The sequence below is a fragment of the Carettochelys insculpta genome, chromosome 6, assembly GCF_033958435.1.
Source record: "Carettochelys insculpta isolate YL-2023 chromosome 6, ASM3395843v1, whole genome shotgun sequence".
NCBI lineage: Eukaryota > Metazoa > Chordata > Testudines > Carettochelyidae > Carettochelys > Carettochelys insculpta.
Genome location: NC_134142.1, coordinates 115,890,586 through 115,912,786, shown reverse-complemented (window position 1 = coordinate 115,912,786; position 22,201 = coordinate 115,890,586). Strand labels below are relative to the sequence as shown.

At 48.3% G+C, this 22,201-nt stretch overlaps 1 protein-coding gene across 1 annotated transcript in view; it reads left to right on the top strand.

The window, feature by feature from the left end:
* LOC142015137 (solute carrier family 9 member C1-like) overlaps nt 1-22,201 on the top strand; it is a 191,552-nt gene that overhangs the window by 118,661 nt on the left and 50,690 nt on the right. Inside the window, exons 20-21 of the mRNA XM_074998556.1 lie at nt 962-1,087; nt 21,586-21,684. Of these exons, the coding sequence (XP_074854657.1) occupies nt 962-1,087; nt 21,586-21,684 (225 nt within the window). The remainder of the gene's footprint in view (nt 1-961; nt 1,088-21,585; nt 21,685-22,201) is intronic.

The window sequence follows — 22,201 nt, the reverse complement described above, 5'->3', positions numbered from 1 at the left end:
TTCATCGTCTCCAGACTAAAGCCATTGCAAGCTCCCCCTTTCCAATGCTGTAGGATGATGCAAAGGTGAGCCAAGAGCTCCTGAAAAGGGTATCCTTGAATGTGGGGCTACTGTCAGAGGAGGTGGAGGGAAACAGTGGATGCCCTTTTCAGTGTGGTCAGCATCTCTGCAGGATGTGTTGCCTTATCAATACGTGAAGGGATTTTAAAGATTACTGATACATGCTAGTAGATTCCTTCCTTCCTGACCCATCATTCCCAGGTGTTGTGAGACTACAATGTAGTCTCACGCTCAATACACCTCTGTGCCTGTGTGAGCTTATTGTGAATCTTGGTCATCTCCAGGGAGACAAGATTACCTACACATACCTAAGGCTCCTTCATCTATGGCTGCTGCTATCCACATGGCAGCTAAATCTCTTTCAGCTCAAGTCTCTCCTAAGCATGAGGAAGAAGAAATACCCTTCTCCCAGTAGACCCAGTTACAAGTGTCTTCATGTCTAGAAAGGGGTACAAAAATAACAAATTCAACCTGTCCAGGGCCACTCAGCAGAACCACAGCTGAGCTGTACTGTGATGACATGTTTAGATGATTTAAGCTTCAGACCTTATCCAGTCCTTTTCCACTCCACCAGCCAGTTCATTTAAATGATGAACTAGTAGAAAATATCAGTTCTTAAACAACCAGGTCAAAGTAGGAGCCCAGTTCTGAAAAGACTTATTTCAATGAGAGCATACATAGTGTGCAAAGTTGTATAAATTTTTGAAGGATTGGGATCTGTTTGGCAGTGTAATAGAAGCTATTTTAGAAAGGGCAGAGCCCAAAGGTTTGTATGCAGGAAAACATGTTTCAGAATGAGTAAGTTCAGCAGGAAATAATCCATGCTTAAAGAGTTCATCTTCAGAACAAAGAAACTAAAGCAGGTAGATTACATATGGGTTCTTTTTTTCGTCTTGTTTAGATGATTCTGCTAAAAAAAAAAAACCTTGGAATGCTTCCCTCTACTATTACACCACCTACTGCAGAGGAGCTTTTGCACAATATCAGTTGGTTGGAAAATGAAAAGACTCAAATTGAATTTATCCAGGTAATGTTTAGCTTCCTGACATGATTCCAGATCCTTTATAAGATTGTTTTCAACAATCAAATATTATTCAAGGGCTTACATTAATTTTGTGGCTATGACTGTGCTACATTCTGCACTTATATAAGGGCAGTGCTTTTTTTGTGCTGGTACTAAGTACCAGCACCTCAGCAGCCCCAGCTGTGGGATTGGTTGTGTGGGAGTGGGTGGGGGGCAGGGAGCCGGCTGAGTACCACCCCCCCTTTTTTTTTCAAAAAGGCACTGAATAAGGAGTTCAACCTCTGTTACGTATGAGGGATGAAATATAGCTCCCCAAAACGTACCACACATTCTTTGAATGCTAAATTAATTTTCTGAGAATTTACAAGTAAATATCTTAATTTTTTGACTTAAAATAATTTTAAAATGGGTCCTTGTAAGAAATTTAGCACTTGTGAAATCTTTCCTTTGACCCAAGTGATGTTAATAATGGAATAAAAGTATATTTGAAGAAAATAGGTTCTTCTTCGAGTGATGTCCCATGGGTGCTCCACTGTAGGTGCTGGGCTTGTCACGGTGCTGCAGATTGGAGATCCTTCTAGGTGTATCTGGCCGATCCGCATATGCATTGCTGCTGCGTCTCTCTGTTCCTGCTTTTTTGATCACACGCACAGAGTGGCTCAAGCCAGTTCCTCTCAACCGCCCCACGCTGCAGATGGAACTATGGAGCTAACTGCCTCTCCGCATTTTGAAGTTGCGAGACTCAGAAACCTTCTTTGTCTCTCTCTCTCTATATAGTTCTCGTCGTTATCTTCTATCTGCAGGTCTTTGATTTCCTTAAAAAAAGAAAAACTGTTAACAATCAAAGTGGTGGTTTTTAGATATCTATAGTTAATGAACAGGTAAGTTTCTCCACTCAGTTAAACTTAAAAGTTACGGTACAATGTTCTTTGACTTATATAATCAACCATGCCTAGCTCATGAGGCTTGAAGAACTGTCAACAGTGTCACGAAGTCATGCTGGCATCAGATGGTAATTCTGAGTGCATACACTGCCTAGGAGAGGGTCATTTCTCTCAAAAGTGCTGGCCTTGCTCTAAACTAATTGCCAGGGCATGGCGTGATTGTGAGATGCACCTCAATAAGTGAGATGCACCTCAAGATGATCTTGTCCAATAAGGCCGTTCAACCTTCCCTGATGAGACCGTGAAGGGGCCGGAGCAGCCCGAACACAAACATAGGGCTTCCTCTTCAACAGCTGTTCCCTCTAAGAAAACCAAGGCTTCAACTACCAGGTTCTTGTCTGCCCTATTGCAGAGCATGCCTGATGTCACAGTGAAACCTGGCACTTCCGGCACCACCTCTTTGAGTTCCAAGGCAACAGGGAGCAGCAAACCAGCAAAGCCCATGCTGGCAGCATTGAAACCTTCAGGCCCGAAGGCCCCAGAACTGAGAGCACAGACAAGTCTTCCCAAGCACCCAGTGCCTAGCCTGCCCACATGGGATTCTTTGGCACCGACTGCAGTTCCAGTACCAACTCTGATCCCAGCTACTGTACCATCACCGTGTCCACGGCACCATCAGTGCAGACCTTGCCACGCTAATCTCTAGGCCCATCAGCATGTGGACTGTTGGCACCGAAAGTCCCACTTGACGTGGCACCAACAAACGCACCTACCAGATCACGGCACCAAAGTGTTAGGCCTCGGTTGCCATCACCAACTTTTTTACTGGCCCCCTCATCTCCAGAAGTTTTGGCGCCAAGGTCAACACCTCTGCACCCTCGCAGATAGTGAAGTCATAGTCCTCAATATTATGAGCTACCCTGGATGAATGAGCAGATCATAAATTCTTTAGGAGCCCACATCTCTTTTCTGCACTTCAGCCAGAGGTTGCTGTCCCCCTTCCTGATTCCAAAGCATGAACACAGGGTATGCTGTAGATAGGAGTTCCCCTTCCTGTCGCTATCATCTAGAATGTCAGTGTTCTCTTCCCATAGTAGAGACTTGGCCATGGGACTGGCACAGGCAATCGTATGATTTGCCACGTTCTCACCTCTCTAGTAGCTCTTGCTATTGAGCCCATCACTATTATTACTCCTCCTGCAGATACTCCCCTAGGAAGGTCTCGATCATGGGCCCCTTCCACTGTGCGTGACAGCTCTTCCCAAATGTCACCAGCTCTGATCTTGTCTCTGCCACCGCAATCTCCGTCACACCACACCAGCATCTGGAATCGGGGATTGCGTTGGTATTGGATGCAGAGGAACAAGGGCCTGATGCATCTCATATGGACTGGTCCTCCTCGTCCCCTGATGAGACTGTTATCACTGGGGATGTTTCCCCTCCAGATGATTTAAAGAATTTCAATTACCTTAAAAGAATGTCTGTCAACCAGAACATTCCTCTGGTTGAAGTGCAGTAAAAGAGATGTAGGCTCCTAAAGAATTTACGATCCCGCTCATTCATCCAGAGTAGGACTCCCAATGGAAGAAGACATCATGGAGGTGGCTGATGATATATAGCAGATCCCTGCCTCAGTTCCCCATACCAACAAGAGGCTCGACAAGAAATACTCGACAAGAAATACCCTCTAAGTTGATGGAGTTCTTGTAGACACATTTACAACCGAATTCACTTCTGGTGGATGCTGCCTTGCATATATTGCACACACCCCAGTTCAGGGAGATGACATCGGATAAAGAAGCTAAACACTTAGATATTTTTGGCAGAAAGCTGTATTCCTTGTAGCCTTTGCTTCTCTGTATAGCAAATTACATGGTTCTGCTCTCCAATCATGATTTTGACAACTACAGTAAGTAGATGCCTCTTTTAGACTGTCTACCTGAATCTGAGACCGATTCTGAAGTTGGTAGTTAGGGAGGGCTACACCACAGCCAGGACAGTTGTCCTGCTGGCCTTGGATGTAGCAGATATAGTGGGAAGGGCCACAGCTACTGCAGTGGTTATGTGGCAGATGTCACACTTACAAATTTCTGCCATATCCAAAGAGCTACAGGCAAAAGTCAAAGATTTACCCATCGACAAAAAGAAACTGTTCACTGAGAAAACCGATACAGTCCTTCACTCAAGCAAGGATTCGCAAATCGCACTACATACTCTGAGCATGTATACTTCTCCCTGTAGGAGGTGGTGCTATTGTACGTACCAAAGTTATATATGATGCTGGATTCTATAGGCCACAATTTCAACAATCTGCCAGGCCTTATAATCAGCCCCACCCTCAACAATAACAAATGCCGTGGAAACCAGGGTGCTTGTAATCAGTCATCACAGTCCAATAAGCAGCAAGTTTGACTTGTTGGTCAAGAGCGGAAACATTGTCAATGCCATTTGCCACTTCCCGCTCTGTTCCACAACCAGCTATGGCCCTTCTTCCATCGGTGGGCTTCCATCACCACTGATAGATGGGCTCTGGAGATGGTCAAATCTGGATACGTAGTTCCATTCACCTCCATCCCACTTCCCACACCGCCCACCCTGTCCCTCTTCCGGGACCCCTCTCATGAGACATTGTTGCATGAGGAGGTGAACTGTCTCCTATCCGTAGGAGTGGTGGACGAAGTTCCCAACAAGATCAGAGGCAAAGTTTTCTACTCCTATTACTTCCTTATGTAGAAAGAGAACAGTGGGTGGAGAACAATACTGGACCGATGCCTGCTCAACAGTTACATGCAGAAGCAGCATTTCAAGATGGTGAGCTTGGCTGCAAAAATCCCAAACCTAGATCTCAACGATTGATTCTCTGCTCTCGACCTTCAAGTTGCCTACTTTCAAATAACTATTCATCTGTCTCACAGACATTTCCTTTGATTCACTGTAGGGAAGGATCACTTTCAGTACAGGGTCCTCCCATTTGGACTTTCTACAGCCCCCAGAGTGTTCTCCGAGACGTTGGCAGTGGTCGCTGCTCATCTGCTTCAGCAGGGGGTCATAATATTCCCCTGTCTGGATGACTGTTTCCTCAAGGAGCCCTCTCCTTTGCAGATGGCAAAGATGATACATACCACAAGAGCTGTGTTCCACTCCTTGGGTTTCCTCACCGAGAAGAAGTCTACCCTTCAGCCCAAACAGAAGCTGGAATTCACTGGGGCTCACCTCAAGGCGACCACAGCATGGGCCTGCCTAGCCCTTCCCAGGTTTCAAGCTATGCAGGATCTTATAGTCATCTTCAGGGGCAGCCCTACAGTTCAGTTAGTCATGTGCGTCAAACTTACGGGCCATATGGCAGCCACAACGTTCATTGTGCAACATGCCAGGCTCCACCTGTGATCATTAGAGCATTGGGTGGCAATAATTTACAGCAATACACACTACAATCTCCACTGTTCAGTGGCACCACCTATGGTCCTTTCGTTTCTCCATTGGTGGCAGAGCAGGAAGAATCTGTTATCCGGGGTTCCATTTCACTCCAGACAACCTTCCCAGCTTATCACTATGGATGTGTCCTTTCTGGCTATGGGGAGCTCAAATGGACACACTCTCTATCCGGGGATGCTGGTCCCCTCAGGCGCGCCTCTCACACATCAACCTGTTTGAACTCAGAGCCATCCTCAGGGTTTGCCAGCATTTCCAACAGCACATCCAGGGTTGCACAGTCAAAATACTGACAGACAGTGTGGTGACGATGTACTATGTCAGTCACCAGGGCGGAGCTTGCTCTGTGTAGAGTCAATCCGACTTTGGAACTAGTGCATTTGCAACGACACCACAATTGTGGCATCTTACTTACCTGGACTCAACAGCATAGTTGCAGATTTCTTGAGCAGACACTTTGCACCAGATCACGAATGGGACCTCCACAACAGAATGGTCCATTCCTTGTTCCGTCATTGGGGCACTTCCCTTGTTGATCTGTTCACTACCTGTCACCACAACAAGTGTCATCAGTATTGTTCTAGAGTGGGAGTGGGGTGTGTCTCATTGGGCAACGCATTTCCACTAATGTGGAAGGGCCCTCTGTTCTATGACTTTTCCTCCACGGTGCTAATTCCCAAGGTACTGCACAAGGTCAGGACAGACGGCACTGCCATGATCCTAGTGGCCCCCACGTGGGCTCAATAACATGGATTTCCTCTTCTGCAACAAATGTTGTCGTACCCTCCTTCCCTTTCCCCTGCCGGTCCTGCCAGACCTTTTTACTCAGAAGAAAGGAACCCTGAAACATCTGCAGGCACAGACACTACACCTCATGGCCTGGTTCCGAATTGGTTCCATGGCCCTGAACTCACTTACTCTGCACAAGTCAGAGATATCTTAATGTGCAGTAGAAGACAAACTACCAGAACTATTTACCTTTCCAAGTGGTTTAGGTTTGTGGTCTGTTGCTCAGGGCATCCCATGGACCCGTGTCATCCTCCCTCCAGACTATCTTAGACTATGTGATATATCTAAAAGATTCAGGACTAGTGTTAACATCCCTGTGAGTACATCTGGTGACCATTATGGTATTTAGAGGTCATTTTGCAGGGTTTTTGGTATTCGCTCATCGGATCACCAAAAGATTTCTCAAGGGGCTCATGAATATGTATCCCCCACATGAGCCAACTTCTACCCCTTAGAATCTGAATGTAGTCCTCCAGGTAAATAAAGCCACCCTTCAAACCACTGGCTACCATTTCCCTCAAGTTCCTTACTGTGAAAGTAGCATTCTTCCTTGCTATGACATCCACATGTAGCGTGAGCGAGCTGTCAGTGCTCATGGTGGGACCTCCATGCACTATTTTCTCTAAGGACGGGGTGACCCTGAGATATCACCTGGCTTTCATCCCAAAAGTGTGTTCGAACTTTCACATTAATGAACCAATAGTCCTACCTGCCTTTTATCCCAAGCCACATGTACCTCCACAGGATGTGACAATGCATTTGTTGGACATGTGCAGAGCACTTGCCTTTTACATAGACTAAACCAAGCCTTGGCAAAAAATGGATCAACTGCTAGTCTCCCTAGCAGAATGCTCCACAGGTGAATGCCTCTCATCCCAACGCATAGCACATATCACCATGGCATGCATCATGTAGTGTTACACTTCCAGTGGGGTGCCTCTTCCAACTCAACCATGAGCTCACTCCATGAGAGCAGTGGCTGCTTCTATGGCCTTCCTACAAGGAGTACCCCTCAGAGACATCTGCAGGGTGACTACTTGGTCATCCCACAATACATTCATGAAGCATTACACGATCCAGAACCAATGGGTCACAGACACTCTGCTGGCTTCACCAGTCCTCTCCATGGCATGGTGACTACTTCACTCCCTTCCTAGTCTGTGGGGAACTGCTAGTCAGTCACCTACAGTGAAGCACTCACAGGGGCATCACTCAAATAAGAAAGCAAAGTTACTCACCTTGGTGCAGTAGCTATCTTTCTTGGAAATGTGTGTCCCCATGGATGCTCCACTACCCACCTTCCTCCTGTCTAAGGAGTTTTCCTTGTCTGTTTTGCAGATTCCAGAGCAGTTTTGAGGAACAGGCTTGAGATGGTCTACGCATGTAATCAAAAGAGCGTGAACTGAGAAATGTAGTGGCAGTGCATGTGCAGACCTCCTGGATACAGCTAGAACAGTCTCCCATTTGCAGTGCTGGGATGAGCCCAGCACCTACAGTGGAGCCCCCACAGGGATGCACATCTTGAAGAACAATAGTTACTGCACCATGATGAGTAACTTAGCTTTTCAGTTTCAAAGCCCAGCCTAAAACCAGACTGAAATGTATCTAAATAGTCTGTTTCTTCCAAGACTGCCTGAAGTTGCAATTCCACTGCTCCGTCAAGCACCTTGCCCAAGAATGGACTAGTAGCAACTCAGCAATAGTTATTCAAGTCATGTGGTCTGGAGAAGGCTTTTTAAGTAGCGGTTTTATCACTGCCTCTTTCAAGGCAGCTGGAACTGTACCAGATCTAAAAAAAAAAACATTAATAATCCTCTGAACCAAGCCAGTGATCCTTTCTCAGCTAGATTTGATAAGCCAGGAAGGGCAGAGGTCAAACGAATTCGACAAGGTAGTGATCAGTCCATGACAAAGGAGTGTAACCACACCCCTTATCCCAAGAACTCTATCACCCTTAGTCCAAAAGACCAAATCAAGTGTATGACCTGCAACATGCATGGAGACAGTTATGTCTTGCGATCATCCTAACTTTGTCATAATATCCATAAAATCTTGGGCTGGACCAGACAGGACAGCCTTGTCATGAAAATTAAAGTCCGCCAACACCAAAAGCCTTCAGTCTTCAACACCACGTCTGGATTGACTTTGGCCAGCTCAGGCAGAGCTTCTGCCATACAACGAGGTGGACAGTATAGAAGGAGAACACCCAACCTATCCTGACCACCCAAAATCAGGTACAAGCACTCAAATCTAATCTTATACCTTTCTATAACTGTGCTCTAATCATGTGAGTTGTTCCACCAAGTCTCCATTATTCCAGTCAAATAATAGTTCTTTGTGCCAGGACTGCTAATTCTTCCTGATTGTTTCCCAGGCTGCCTGTGTTAATATACAGACACCTTAGATAACTAGCTAATTGCCCTTACTTTCAGGGTCTTTGAGAACTGAGATATTTATGCCAAGACAAGGCTCCTTGTGTACCACACGGTGGTTTTCCAACACTACTATGTTGTTGTTGAGAGCAAGGGTGAGGTGTTCCCCCCACAAGGGGTGGGCAGCCAAGTCTGGCCTGGCCTGGCCTGGCCTATGAACAGCCATCTGCCACCCCTAGCCACCAGGCCCACTGCGATGGAGTCCTCATCCAGGAGACACTCCGTGAGCACTTTGCTCATGGGCCCCACTAGTCATCTCCCTGGCTGCCCCCAGCAGGACCCCTGTACACTCCCCACTGCTTCTCACTGCCACCACACATTCCCCCCTCCCCATCACTGCCGCCAGCACACAGCACACAGTTATTTAGACTAAATAAACTACATTATGTTTAACAGCAATGAGTAAACACAGATTGGGAATAGAACTGAATACAGTGGGGAAGGGGCACGTGGGAGCACCTCACCCAGGGGGGATTACTGTAAGATGGGGTGGAGAGCCCTGACCCCCATGGGCCACAGGGAGGTAGGACCCTGGAGGGCCTCGGCCAGGGTCTTAGCCTTGGCAAGGGGCTCTGCAGGAGGGGCGGCTGGAGGGGGCAATTGGGTCAGGAGCTCCCTGATGGTGCCCGCCATGTCCCAAAGGGTCCTCCTTAACTCCCCCAAACCACCCGCCACCGGTTTGCCTCTGCCTCTTCCAGGCAGAGTCTCTGCTCTGACACCTCCACCTGGCAACAGATGGAGACAGTGCGAAGGACATCCTCTATGCTGTGCTTCTGGGCCCTCCTGGCATGGGTCCGCCCTGGTGCTGTTAGTGGGGTTGCCCGGTCGCCATCCCCCACCTCTGGTGTGCTGTCCAGGACCACGGATGGGGTGAGGCTCTCCTGACTTTCTGATGATGCAGCTGTATGAATGGAAAGGAAGAGACGGACAGCCCATGAGTCCTGAGCCACTGCCTTGTGGCCCACGCCCTCCTGCCCACCCCTCCTAAGGGCAGCAGCTCCCCATCCGACAGCAGGGTGGCCCTGAGAGATCATGGAGACAAAGGGGGTCCTTGCCCCCATGCAGGCAGCCCATGGTGCTGTCCATGGGAGCGGGTGCTGAGTGTCAGTAGTGGCCATTACAGTGTCCCAAGGGCCGTGGCCAGCTGGGCTGTCTGGGCCAGCTACGCTGGGCATGTGGGTGGCCTTCTGGCAGCTGTGGTGCCCCCATCCTGTGACCCAGGATGTGCAATCTGGAAGGTACTTACCAGAGGGTCCACTGCCAAAGTCTGGGGAAGCTCAGCTGGCTGAGGTGCAGCTTCAGGACCAGGAAGGGAGATCAATTACTAGCTCCCACTCATCCCTGGATGATTCCAGGCCTGGCTCCATGCCCAGTATTGGGGGGATGGCTAGGGGTCCCAGCTTCTTCTTGTCCCCGGGGTGGGGCACATTGGCCACGCTGTTCAGGATGGTGGGCAGGTGGGGAGCAGCAGTTACTGGGCCCCAGGAGGCTCCGTAGCTCCCAGTAGAAGGGGCAAGATGCAGGCCGTACCCCTGACCACCTGGCGGAGTCCCTTGCCCAAGCAGCTCTTTGACTTTGCTTCTGACCTGGTCAGGAGTATGGGCAGGGTGTCCCCTGTAGGCTAGTCCATCGGCGAGCTGGGCGAACACAGCCACATTGTGGTGCTTGGTTCCCCCTTTCTTTGAGGATCTCTTCCTTCTGCCAGAGCCCCAGGAGGTCCAGGAACTCTGGCTCTGTCCAGGATGGGGCTCACTTTTTCAGAGCCTAGCCGGTCCCCTGTGAGCCCTGAGAACACTCGGGGGTGGGGGTGGGGTCTAGGGCTCCTCTGGGGGCTGGCTGCTGGCCATACCTGGCTGTCTCATTATGTGGGTGTCCCTGAGGCATGCTGAGGGATCATGTGCAATGGCTGCTCATGGCACACTCTCAGCTTCCTGTCATGGGCTTTCTGCATCTGTGCAGCTTCAAGTGCTGCTGGACACATGGGTCATAGAGCCCTGCAGCCACCGGCCAGCATGTATCCACATCCTGGCTGGTTAACACCATGGAATACTCACTCTTTCAAAAGAGTGGGTCGTGGTGTGTCTACACGTTTTCTTTTGAAAGACCCTTTCGAAAGAGAGGGCTCTTCCTATTACGAATTAAGAAAAGTGATTTCAAAAGCTGCCGTGCATTCCTTTGATTTTTTTCTGAAAGGGTCTGCTTTGTATGTAGATGCTCCGCAATCTCTTTTGAAAGAGGGCTGAAAATTTCGAATGTACTGGCTAATGTAGATGTGTCTCAAGTCTTTCCCATCATCCAGATCATTAATGAAGATGTTGAACAAAACTGGCCACATAAACAACCTTTGGAACACTCTCCTTGTTGAGCCTGACAATCAAGCCAGCTTTCTATCTAACTTATAGTCCACTCATCTTGGCCATACTTTAATGTGCTGGCAAGAATATTGTGTATCAGAAGCTTTGCTAAAGTCAAGGTATATCACATCCACCACTTTCCCCATATCCACACAGCCCATTGTGTCATTATAGAAGGCAATCAGGTTGGTCAGGCATGACTTGCGCTTTCCATATAGACTATGTCTGATCACCCTCCTCTTCTCCAAGTGCTTCAAAATCCCCAGGATCATCCTTGTGGGGTTCACTCACAGAAATTACATTGTGTGTATGTGTGGTGGATGTCCATATGGTTCTACCACAACCCCGTAGGTCCTCACACCATTTTCACCCCAGGGTATGTCCCCCTTTCTTTTCCCACTTCCATTACTGCAAAAGCTTGGTGTTGGTTCCTACTTCCTCTGGAAACCCAGGGCCTCACATTCCTCAATCATGGTAAGTGGAGCCTGGGTCTCATCTCCAGGTGGGTCTGTTGGGTCTTTCTCATCCATTAAGGGCCCTGGGATAGATGTCTCCCTCATCCTTCCTTCCTGACTCGGGGTCTGTTGTCAAGAGCTTCGTACTTTGATCTCCTGAGGATATTGGTTCCCCTTCTTACTGGGGCTTTGTGGCTTATGATTTTCAACCCCTTTCTCCAGTGGACCTTCCCATTTCCCCACCATGGTCTTCCTCCCACTACCTCCTTTCTTTCTTGTGAGGGGGTCCCAGTCCATGCCCACAACTAGATAAGGCAGCCCCTCCAATTCTCTGACCCATTTCCACTGAAACTTGCCATGGACCTTAAGGGGCACCTGTGCCAATGTCTAGTGTCTCTGATCCCCGTGGGCAATTCAAGGTTCATGTTAGCTCTGGGAATCATCCAGTATGGCTTTACTGGCTCCTCTGGGTAAGAGAGCAGGCTAGGGCCATATCTACCAGGCTTCTCTGAATCCCCGCATTGCTGGTATGAGGGACATTTTATGGCCTTCCTTGGTGCTCCAGCATTAGTCCTGCTGCAAAACTCACTACATTCACACCTATATACAGTGAGTCCCCCTTTTTATGTCCCAGTTGCCTGCACTGACAGCAATGATTGGTTGGATCCCAGGAGGAGGTCCTCAGGTGTCTTCCCTTTTCCTCTCTGGGCCCTTTTTGTGCAGGGTTTCTCAGGGCTCTCACCCAAATGCCAAGTCTTTATATGTCCATCCATCTTTCCTGGAGAAGTCAGCTTTCATATACTCCTCTATTGGTATCACCACCCCCACCCCCATCCACAGTACTTGGTTGATGGTATCTAACCCATTCTCATATGGGATCTGGAAAGTCCTGTAAAAACCCTTCTAGAATGAATGCATCCATTATCTTCCCCACTATGTGGGTGCGTTCTCTCAGCTAATGGGTGGCCCAGTCCCTTGACCATCTGGCAAACATCCAGAAGTACAAATCCCCCATCCACCTTGCTGACTAGAACTTCTAGTAGCACTTCGTGGAGAAGAGCTCCACCCAATCCAGGATGGACTACTTTACTGCGTCATAATTCCTGGTTTTCACTTAGGGTCATGTAAGCTGCTTGGGCATCACCTGCCAGATAGGGATCTGGCTGCAGGGCCCAGGCTGCCCTATCACATCTAGACCCAATGCCTAACAACTTGAAGGTGCAGAGGAATGCATCTGGGTCATTTGCCAAGCCTATCTTAAGTAGTCCTAGACCCAATACCTGAGCACCATCCCCATGCCCCCAAGGGACTAACCATCCTCTGCAGGAGCTGCTGTTGTACACAAGCCTGCCCTATATGAAGTCCTGTAGGTTTTTCTGCTGGTCATCCTGCCACGTAAGCAAGGCCTGCCTCTCCACCTGGTAGGTTGCTGGATGCCTTGCATAACCTTCTGCATCTCATTCTGCTGCTTCACCAGCCGTTGCAGGATCTCTTCCATTTCCAGGCTGCCAGACTCTTGTCCAGGATATTGAGCCAGTGCAAGCTCTCACATATAACAGGTTTGTGAAGGGTTGGATCACAGAAATCCATTTGAGACTGTCACCTGATGGGCAGATTGTACCACTGATCCAGCCTACCTGCTCTCTGGGGAGCTCCACCACCTTGTCCTGTTGTAACAGAAGCTCTGAGCTTCCACAGCAAAGGCACAGAGTTGGAGTTACAGCTTCCCAGCAAAGTAACAGACACTGATAACAGCTCAGCTCTGGGCTGTTTCAGTTATAGGACTTAACAGTACCCAAGAGCACAACCCAAGTGTTACCAAAATGACAGATAAATTCCTCTTAGTCTGCTTAAAAGTTTTACATAGAAAAAACTCATACATTTGTTCCCTTTACCAATGAAAGAGAGATGTACAACTGTCGCTCTTCCCATAACAGTGAGTTTCCAGTGAGTTTGACAATAAGCTATTTTATTGAGTATAAAAAGTGGATTTAAGTGGTTGCATGTGATGACAAACAGCAAAGCAAGTTACTAAGTTAAACAAAATATGCCAGCTAAATCTGATACCTTAAGAGAAATTGTAACAAATCATGATTTCTCATCTTAGTAATTATTTTAAGTAAACCTCTTCAAGCCAGAGCTGATCTTTTCTCAGATCTGGGTTTAACATCTTCTCCCCTCGTTACAGTTCTTCTTCCTTTCTTGTGTCTTCTTGAGGTGAGGGGTGGGACATTCTGTGAAGCCATCTGAAGACAATTGTTGCTTCCCTTCCTTCAAATAGAATTTCCCAAAGGAGGGAGCTCTTTGTTTAATCCTCTCCCCTACCTTGTGAAAGAGCATCCCTGCTGTTCTGTCCCTCTAGGCATTTTGTAGCCTGGACAGCCTCCTGGCCACTAGGCAAATAATTCTGAACTCAGAACTACTGAAGCCAGCCTAAAATTATGCCTTCTGGAGCACTCAATGCAAGCTTCCTTGGACACTGAAAGATTGAACACAGCTAAACCTCAGGCTTACAGTCAGTAAAGCACTACAATTTGACAGATATCCATTTTGTATCTGTGCGTACCTGCATCCTTGGATGTGAGTGCAAATATCCGCAGTTGGTTTTTTTCAGGTATGGATGCAGATGCAATTTTTTAATCTAGAAATCTGCAAATTTGAGGATAATGGCTTTATATCAATGGGTGTCTGTGTCTGTGGATGTGGATGTGGGTATCCATGGATCAGTTTTGCAGATGTGGATGCACATACCAATTTTGTATCCGCACAAGACTCCCTGAGTATCCTCATGAGTGTTCCACCCTGAGCTTATCAAGTATACTTACCAAGGGGCCCCAATCATTTGCCTTCATTTTGTCATCAGTTATCTCTGATAGAATTAGAAAGGAACTCTCAGGACAAGACACTTCCCAGGGTTAAAATGGAAAGCTTCACATGACAGTCCATTTCTTTTGGTGCACGTTTTTTTTATTTTTTACATGTAGAGAGTGCAGATCACAGCAATTGCTTCTGAGCCTATGAGAAGAATGCCAAACACAAAGTTCTTCTTCGAGTGGCCCCCATGGGTGCTCCACAACAGGTGTTGGGCTCGCCCAGCGCCGCAGATTGGAATTCTTCTGGCAGTTTCTATTGGATTGTGCATGCGCCGACGCACGCCGCTCCCTTGTTCCTTGTTCCCTTGTTCCAGTTCCTTCTCAACCGCCATCGGCTGCAGACGGAATCCACTCCGGCTAAAGCCAGAGACAGTTGTTTTTTACGTGTAGTTCGTTTGTTTGTCACTATTATACAAAAAAAAAAAAAGAAAGAGAAGAGCATATTAGATAGCAGAGAGAAGAGGAACAAAGGAGGGGCGGACAAGAAGGCTGTTAAGATGTCTGCTGCCCTGAAGGCTGTGAATGTTATTTTGGGTTAGAAAGCACTGATCAGTGGCTAAGTACCCTATTAACAGTAAAGACTCACTGCGATGGCTTCCTCGGGGTTTAAGAAGTGTGAGTCATGCCGCAAGGCTATGCTGGCCTCAGATGGGCATAGTGAATGCATTCGCTGCCTGGGAGAGTCTCATGTTACCCAGAAGTGTTCCCACTGCACTAAGCTTACAGCCAGGGCCAGGAGAGACAGAGAAATGAGGCTCAAAATGATCTTGTTTGATAAGGCTCTCCAGCCTGAACCGCCGGATAAGCCTCACACAGAAGGGCCCTCTGGGTCGCATAAAAGGAAGGCAGCCTCTTTGACCCCCTCTGTGCAGAAGAGAAGGAAACTCTCCCCGGCTCGATCCTTGCCAGCGGTCCCAGCGAGCAGGACGAGCGGAACGCAGAGCCCCCAGCCGCGAGCTGATGAAAGTGGCAGTGCAGCAGTGCGTGTGGCAGAGGCCGAGCCTCCGACTATACAACAGGCAGCATGGAAGGCGCCATGAGCGCCAGCGCGGCAAGCGCCGGAATCAGCGGCACCGGCTCCCGCGGCGCTGACGGCTCAGGGGCACCCAGCACGGAGCCTACCAGCGACGGAGGAAGCTACCTGTGTGGTACCGCTGTTGACGGTGCTGAGCGCAGCGCTGACAACGGGGCCAAGATCCTTGGCACCGGAGGGGGCGGCACCCACCCCGCAGGGGAGGGGCAATGCCAGAGCTAAAACCCGGCACCTTAGTCCATCTCCAGGCAGGGCTGCACTGCCCTTATCACCCAGCCCCCCTTCCGAGATACACATGCCGCACCGCTGGGCTGCAACTCCACCAGCTTATTTCGGGCCTCCCTCTCCGTTCCTCCAACCAATTTCGCCGTGGCTCAGGCCACCTTCACCATTTTTGGGCATGGATCCTCTTGAGTACTATCACAAACCAGCTTCACCACTGTCAATGTCGTTGCGGATATCCCGCTCTCCCAGACATCATGGGTACACTCCCCGATCGTGGTCCAGGTCTCCATCACCGGGCCCTTGCCCATGTTGCTATGGTTGTCCTCATCATGTTGAACACAGACACCGCAGGTCTAGATCCAGGGGCAGGTCCTCTCCTACTACTCGTCAATACTCCCGTGTACACTCTCGCTCTGGGACGGGAACGCAGTTGTCCCAGGGGGAATTAGGTCCAGAATCCCGAGACTTCCCTTCACAGCCCACCAGGGAGCAAGTATACCACCTAACTCAGGAGCCAGAGGATTTGGGGGAGGTTTACCCCAGCGGTTCCTCCTCATCCCCCCCAGATGAGGCCATGGCCCCCGGGGATGTCTCCCCTCCGGATGACCTTAAACATTTCCAGGAGCTGTTCAAAAGAGTAGCATTCACGCAGGACATTCAAATAGCAGAGGTGCAGGAGAAGCACCATAAACTCCTGAAAAATTTGAGACCCCCGGCTTCATCTAAAATCGCTATCCCTCTGGACGAAGCCATTATGGAGTCAGCCACTAACATACGGCAGACTCCGGCCTCTATTCCGCCTACTATCAAGAGAGTGGATAAGAAGTACTTCATCCCAGCCAAGGGCATGGAGTTCCTCTTTAGTCACCCACAACCCAATTCTTTGGTGGTCGAATCGTCCCAGCAGAGGTTGAAAACGTCTCAGTACAAATCAAGGGGGTCGGATAAAGATGCTAAGAAACTAGAGCTGTTCGGCAGGAAGGCCTACTCCTCCTCTACCCTATTATTGAGAGTGGCAAATTACGCAGCACATCTATCAAACCATAACTTTGACAATTACTCTAGACTCATTCCTCTCATGGATTCACTCCTGGAGGACAAGAAGCCAGTGTTAAAGGCGATTGTCCAAGAAGGCTACGCGGCGTCGCGGATGGGAGTCCCGATTGCCCTGGACGTGGTGGACACAGCGGCACGTTCAACAGCAGCAGCAGTGGTAATGCGTAGGGAATCCTGGCTCCAGACGTCCGGTATTCCCAGAGACCTACAAGCGAAGATCGTGGATCTTCCCTTTGATAAGCAAAAGCTGTTTGCGGACTCAACCGACTCGGTCCTCCACTCCAACAAAGACTCGAGGGCCACACTTAAGACCTTGGGTATTTTCCTCCCCCATACAAGAAAAAGAAGTTCTATCCTCAGCAAAGATGCTACGCTTACCAACCACAGTGTGCTCAATATCAGCGAGGCTATGACCAAGGGTGCCATCAACAGCAGCAGCAGTACAGGGCCCCCAGACGACGTTCTCAACAAATCCGTACACCCTCGTGACAAGCCCAGAGACAGCAAGTTTGACAGTTATGTCGAGGGCTGCACTATCAACACCATCACTCATGCCATTCTCATCTCATGTACCATCATCTCCTCAAACCGTTCCACTCCCAATGGCAAAAGGTCACCACAGACAAATGGGTGCTAGAAATTATAGCCACGGGTTACACGATCCCCTTCCAGTCACTTCCACCAACGAAACCTCCCACCCGGCCTTATCTCAGGGACGCTGCCCACGAGGCGAGGCTGAAGCAGGAGGTAGATCACCTCATGTTCATAGGGGCGGTGGAAAGAGTGCCGGAACAATTCCAAGGGAAAGGTTTTTACTCACGCTACTTCCTAACAGAGAAGAAAACAGGAGGCTGGAGGCCGATTTTGGATCTATGGGGCCTCAGCCGTTACTTGCGCAAGCAACGCTTTCGGATGATCACGGTTGCCTCCATACTTACGGCACTGGACGATGGAGACTGGTTTGCACCCCTCGACTTACAAAACGCTTACTTTCATGTAACAATCCACCCAGCACACAGACGCTTCCTCCGCTTCACGGTTGGCGGGGAACATTTCCAGTACAGGGTTCTTCCGTTCAGCCTATACTCGGCACCCAGAGTCTTTACCAAAACCCTGGCAGTGGTATCAGCTTACCTGCACAGACAGGGGGTGTTTATTTTTTTCCATATCTGGACGACTGCCTACTGAAAGGGGCCTCAAAGGCAGAGGTCCTACACATGATACGCGTCACCGCGAACACGTTTACTTCGCTGGGCCTAGTTATCAACCTCACAAAGTCAAAGACCGAACCCACGCAAGATATAGAGTTCATAAAGGCACGCATAAACTCTATCGCAGCAAGAGTATACCTGCCCGACGCCCGCTTCAGCACCATCAACTCCCTGGTGCAAGTCATGACATACAGCCCTGCGGTGCTGGTCCTAACGTGCCTGCAACTGTTGGGGCACATGGCGGCAGCGACATTTGTGGTACAGAATGCCAGGTTACACATGCGAAGCCTGCAGCATTGGCTGGCAAGTGTTTACAAACCGGCATCCCACACTGTCCACAGGGTAGTGTTGCCCACGACGGAAGTGCGCAGATCCCTAGCGTGGTGGGGAAATCCCAAGAATCTGCTGGTGGGGGTGCCCTTCCACCAACAACAAATTTCTATTTTTCTTACAACCGACGCCTCCCACATAGGATGGGGAGCGCACATTGGCAGCAAGGTTACGCAAGGGCTATGGTCCCCTGCGGAACAGACGCTGCACATAAACGTACCGGAGCTCAGAGCAGTGTTCAATGTGTGCAGACATTTTCGGAAATACCTACACAGCAAAGTAGTTGGGATCAATACCGACAATACCTCCACTATGTTCTCCATCAATCGACAAGGAGGGTCACGATCCCGTGCGCTATGCGCAGAAGCAGTCCGATTGTGGAACTGGTGCATCGCCAACAACATAACGTTGAAAGCCTCGTACTTGCCGGGCGCCCACAACGTGAAGGCAGATCAGCTGAGCAGGCGCTTCGCACTCACACACGAATGGCAGATCCGCTCCGACCTGCTACGGCGCATATTTCGTACATGGGGGTTTCCCCAAGACGATTTGTTTGCCACCCAGTACTACAAGAAGTGTCCCAAGTACTGCTCCAGAGCAGGAATAGGGCAGGGGTTCCTGGGGGACGCATTCATGATTTCATGGAAGGGCTCTCTATTCTATGCGTTTCCCCCCACAACGCTTATCCACAAGGTTCTGCAGAACGCCAGAAGGGAGAGAGCTCTCATGATACTCATAGTTCCAACTTGGGACCGACAACAATGGTTTCCCTTGCTTCTGTGCATGTCGGATCGTCCACCATTCCCCCTACCGGTGGCGGTGGACTTACTCACACAGGCTCGGGTCCATAGTGCACCCGCACCTTCAGGGACTACGCCTACAAGCATGGTTAATCCATGGCTCAGCGCCTTAGAGAGCACGTATACGGAGGGAGTACGACAAGTTTTGGAGTGTAGCTGAAGGGCCTCCACCAGGAGGACTTACGAACAGAAATGGACACACTTTACAGCCTGGTGTTCCACCAAACTGTTCCTCCAAACTGTTAGCTCCCCTCGACGTTCCCATAACCGTAATACTAGAATATCTATTGGACCTCAAACGAGACGGGCTTTCTCTATCTTTGATAAAGGTCCACCTCGCTGCTATATCAGCTTTTCGGCATATAGAGGAAGGGCCCACTGTATTCGCCCACCCTATCGTCACAAGGTTCTTGAAGGGATTGGTAAACCTGTACCCCCGTCGAAAACCGCTACCGCCGTCGTGGAGTTTGGACTTGGTGCTCAGCACGCTATCAGGACCACCCTTCGAACCCTTAGCCACGGTACCGCCCCCCCCCGACTCCTTACTAGGAAAACAACCTTCCTTCTTGCGATTACGTCAGCCCACAGGGTGAGCGAGCTCACAGCAGTGATGGCAACTCCACCCTGCACAGTATTCTCAAAGGAGGCGGTAACCTTACGGTTACACCCAGTCTTCGTTCCAAAAGTTTCCTCGGAGTTCCATCTTAACGAACCAATAGTTTTACCCTCATTTTACCTGAAGCCTCACAGCTCCAGCAAGGAGGCGTGCCTACATCTCCTAGATGTGAGAAGGGCGTTGGCCTTCTACATAGACAGAACTAAGTCCTTCCGGAAAACGGACAGGCTTCTGGTGTCTCTCGCTCCCAGGTCAAAAGGGGAAGGCCTCTCTTCACAGAGAATTTCGAAGCACATTGTATCCTGTATAAAAATGTGCTACGAGCTTCGAAAAACCCCTTTGCTGGCTCCACCTAGGGCTCACTCCACCAGGGCGGTGGCGGCATCAACAGCCTTCTTCAAGGGAATTGTGTGAAAAGACATTTGTAGAGCAGCGACTAGGTCATCCTACGACACCTTCGCCAAGCATTACGCCCTTCATCGGGTATTCAAGGAGGATACCCGTCTGTCGACAGCAGTCCTCTCAGGGGCAAGCTGCACATAAATCGATTACCCACCTCCTTACTTGGGTTACTGCTGGGTAGTCGCCTATTGTGGAGCACCCACGGGGACCACTCAAAGAAGAAAGAGAAGTTACTCACCTGTAGTAACGATGGTTCTTCAAGATGTGTCCCCGTGGGTGCTCCACCAACCGCCCATCCTCCCTGCTTCGGATCTCTGTCTGGTGTTTTTCAGGAGCATCCAAGGCGGTTGGTCAAGGAACTGGCAGGGACCAGATCGCGCACATGGCTGGGGGTGCGCAAGGGAGCGGCGCGCATCAGCGCATGCAAGATCCAATAGAAACTGCTAGAAGAACTCTGATCTGCAGCACCGGGCGAGCCCGACACCTATTGTGGAGCACCCACGGGGACACATCTCGAAGAACCATCGTTACTACAGGTGAGTAACTTCTCTTTTCCCCTTGAATGCCAACAACACCCATTCAGAATTCATAAAGACTGTCTAAAAATTATAAACTCTGATAAAAATGTGAAAGATAAGGTGATCATGCAACCTGAGTTAACCAGGACAGTCATGAAACTCCAGTATCCCAAGAATTTCTTTTAGAGAATTTAAAGTATTCCAGTTTTCCATTTCATCAAGCAAACCATTCATTTATTTACCATTTCAAAATGTTCAAATGTTGTACCAAATACAATTTGTTCTTTGCTTACCACGAATCTACAGTTTCGTGGAATAAAGTGTATTCAATATGTAGAATGGGATTTGAAGTGAAAAGAAAAGTTGAATGAATGTAGATGCTGTCAAAGCTATATTTGTCTGATATTTGTTAAATCTTTCAAAATAAACTCATTTAGAACTCTGATTTTTTTTAAAATACCATTCACTCTGAAAAATATGCACAAGTTGCTTTTGAAATGGAAAAGGGCAATAGCAACACCATCATGCATTTTAAACAAAAATAAGCTTTTGTGTTCAGTCTGAGTGTCTTGTGACCCTAAAAAATAACTGTAGAAAAATAACCTGCCTTTTGAATTTGAAAATAGGATTATCTTAATGGAAGTATTCTCCTTATGCCTCATATAATCTTCTAGCAATGTAAAAGCATAATAAAAAGATAAATTGTTGAATTTTTGGTGGTCATTTTAAGATAAAATTATATTAAAATGTAACTACCATTTTCCTTTAAATAATCAGAGTCAATATTTATCATATTTTGGCCTCTGTCATTACTTTCCTAAAGGGAAATTAAGTTTTGACCTTTGTCATTACTTTCATGAAAGGAAATAGCAATGAAATTACAATACATGTTAATATAGTATTAGTCTGCATTGTTTATTTTATGATCGTTTAAAAAAAACCATCTGCTCTGCAACTTTCTAATAAAATCTAGAAATCTGTTTTTACAATTGTGTTTGTTGTTAGTCATTGAGTGCTCAAAAGTGTGGTAGGTGCCATATGTGCTGTACTGTTTCATTTAAATTTACAATGAATCTACTTGTGATTTTTAGAAAAAAGCAAGGCTCCTTTGTTATGACTATGGAGATGTCATATGTGAGGAACATGAAATGCCACAAGGAATCCATCTGATTATTTCTGGAATGACAAAGGTATGTGACATTTACTGCTTAAAATGTGTTGTAAAATTTACAGTAGTTAGTCTCAAGGGAAATAAAATGTTGGTGTTATCCTGTTAAACTCTGAAAATTTTCAAAGTTCACCTTAATTAAGTTGTCTTCCTACATCTTGGAACTGTGTACACACAATGTGAATGCTGGAATAATTTACCAACAGTTTATCTTGTAGAACCTACCATGTAGGTTCTATATGGTAAATTCCTATTTCTTCCATCTGCTGACCAACTGCTGATCTTTCTTTCACTCTCACAGACCTTGGGAGGCAGCCCTGTCTTTGCCTGCAGACAGCCTGCCAACCTTAACCAAATCCTCACCAGCCACTATAAATCACAAACAAGTAACTCTAAGCCTGGAACTAGCCCCTGCAACAATCCTCGCTGCCAACTCTGCTCACATATCTACACCAGTGACATCATCACAGGACCTCAACCACACCATCAGGGGCTCCTTTACCTGCACATCTACTAATTTAATATATGCCATCATGTGC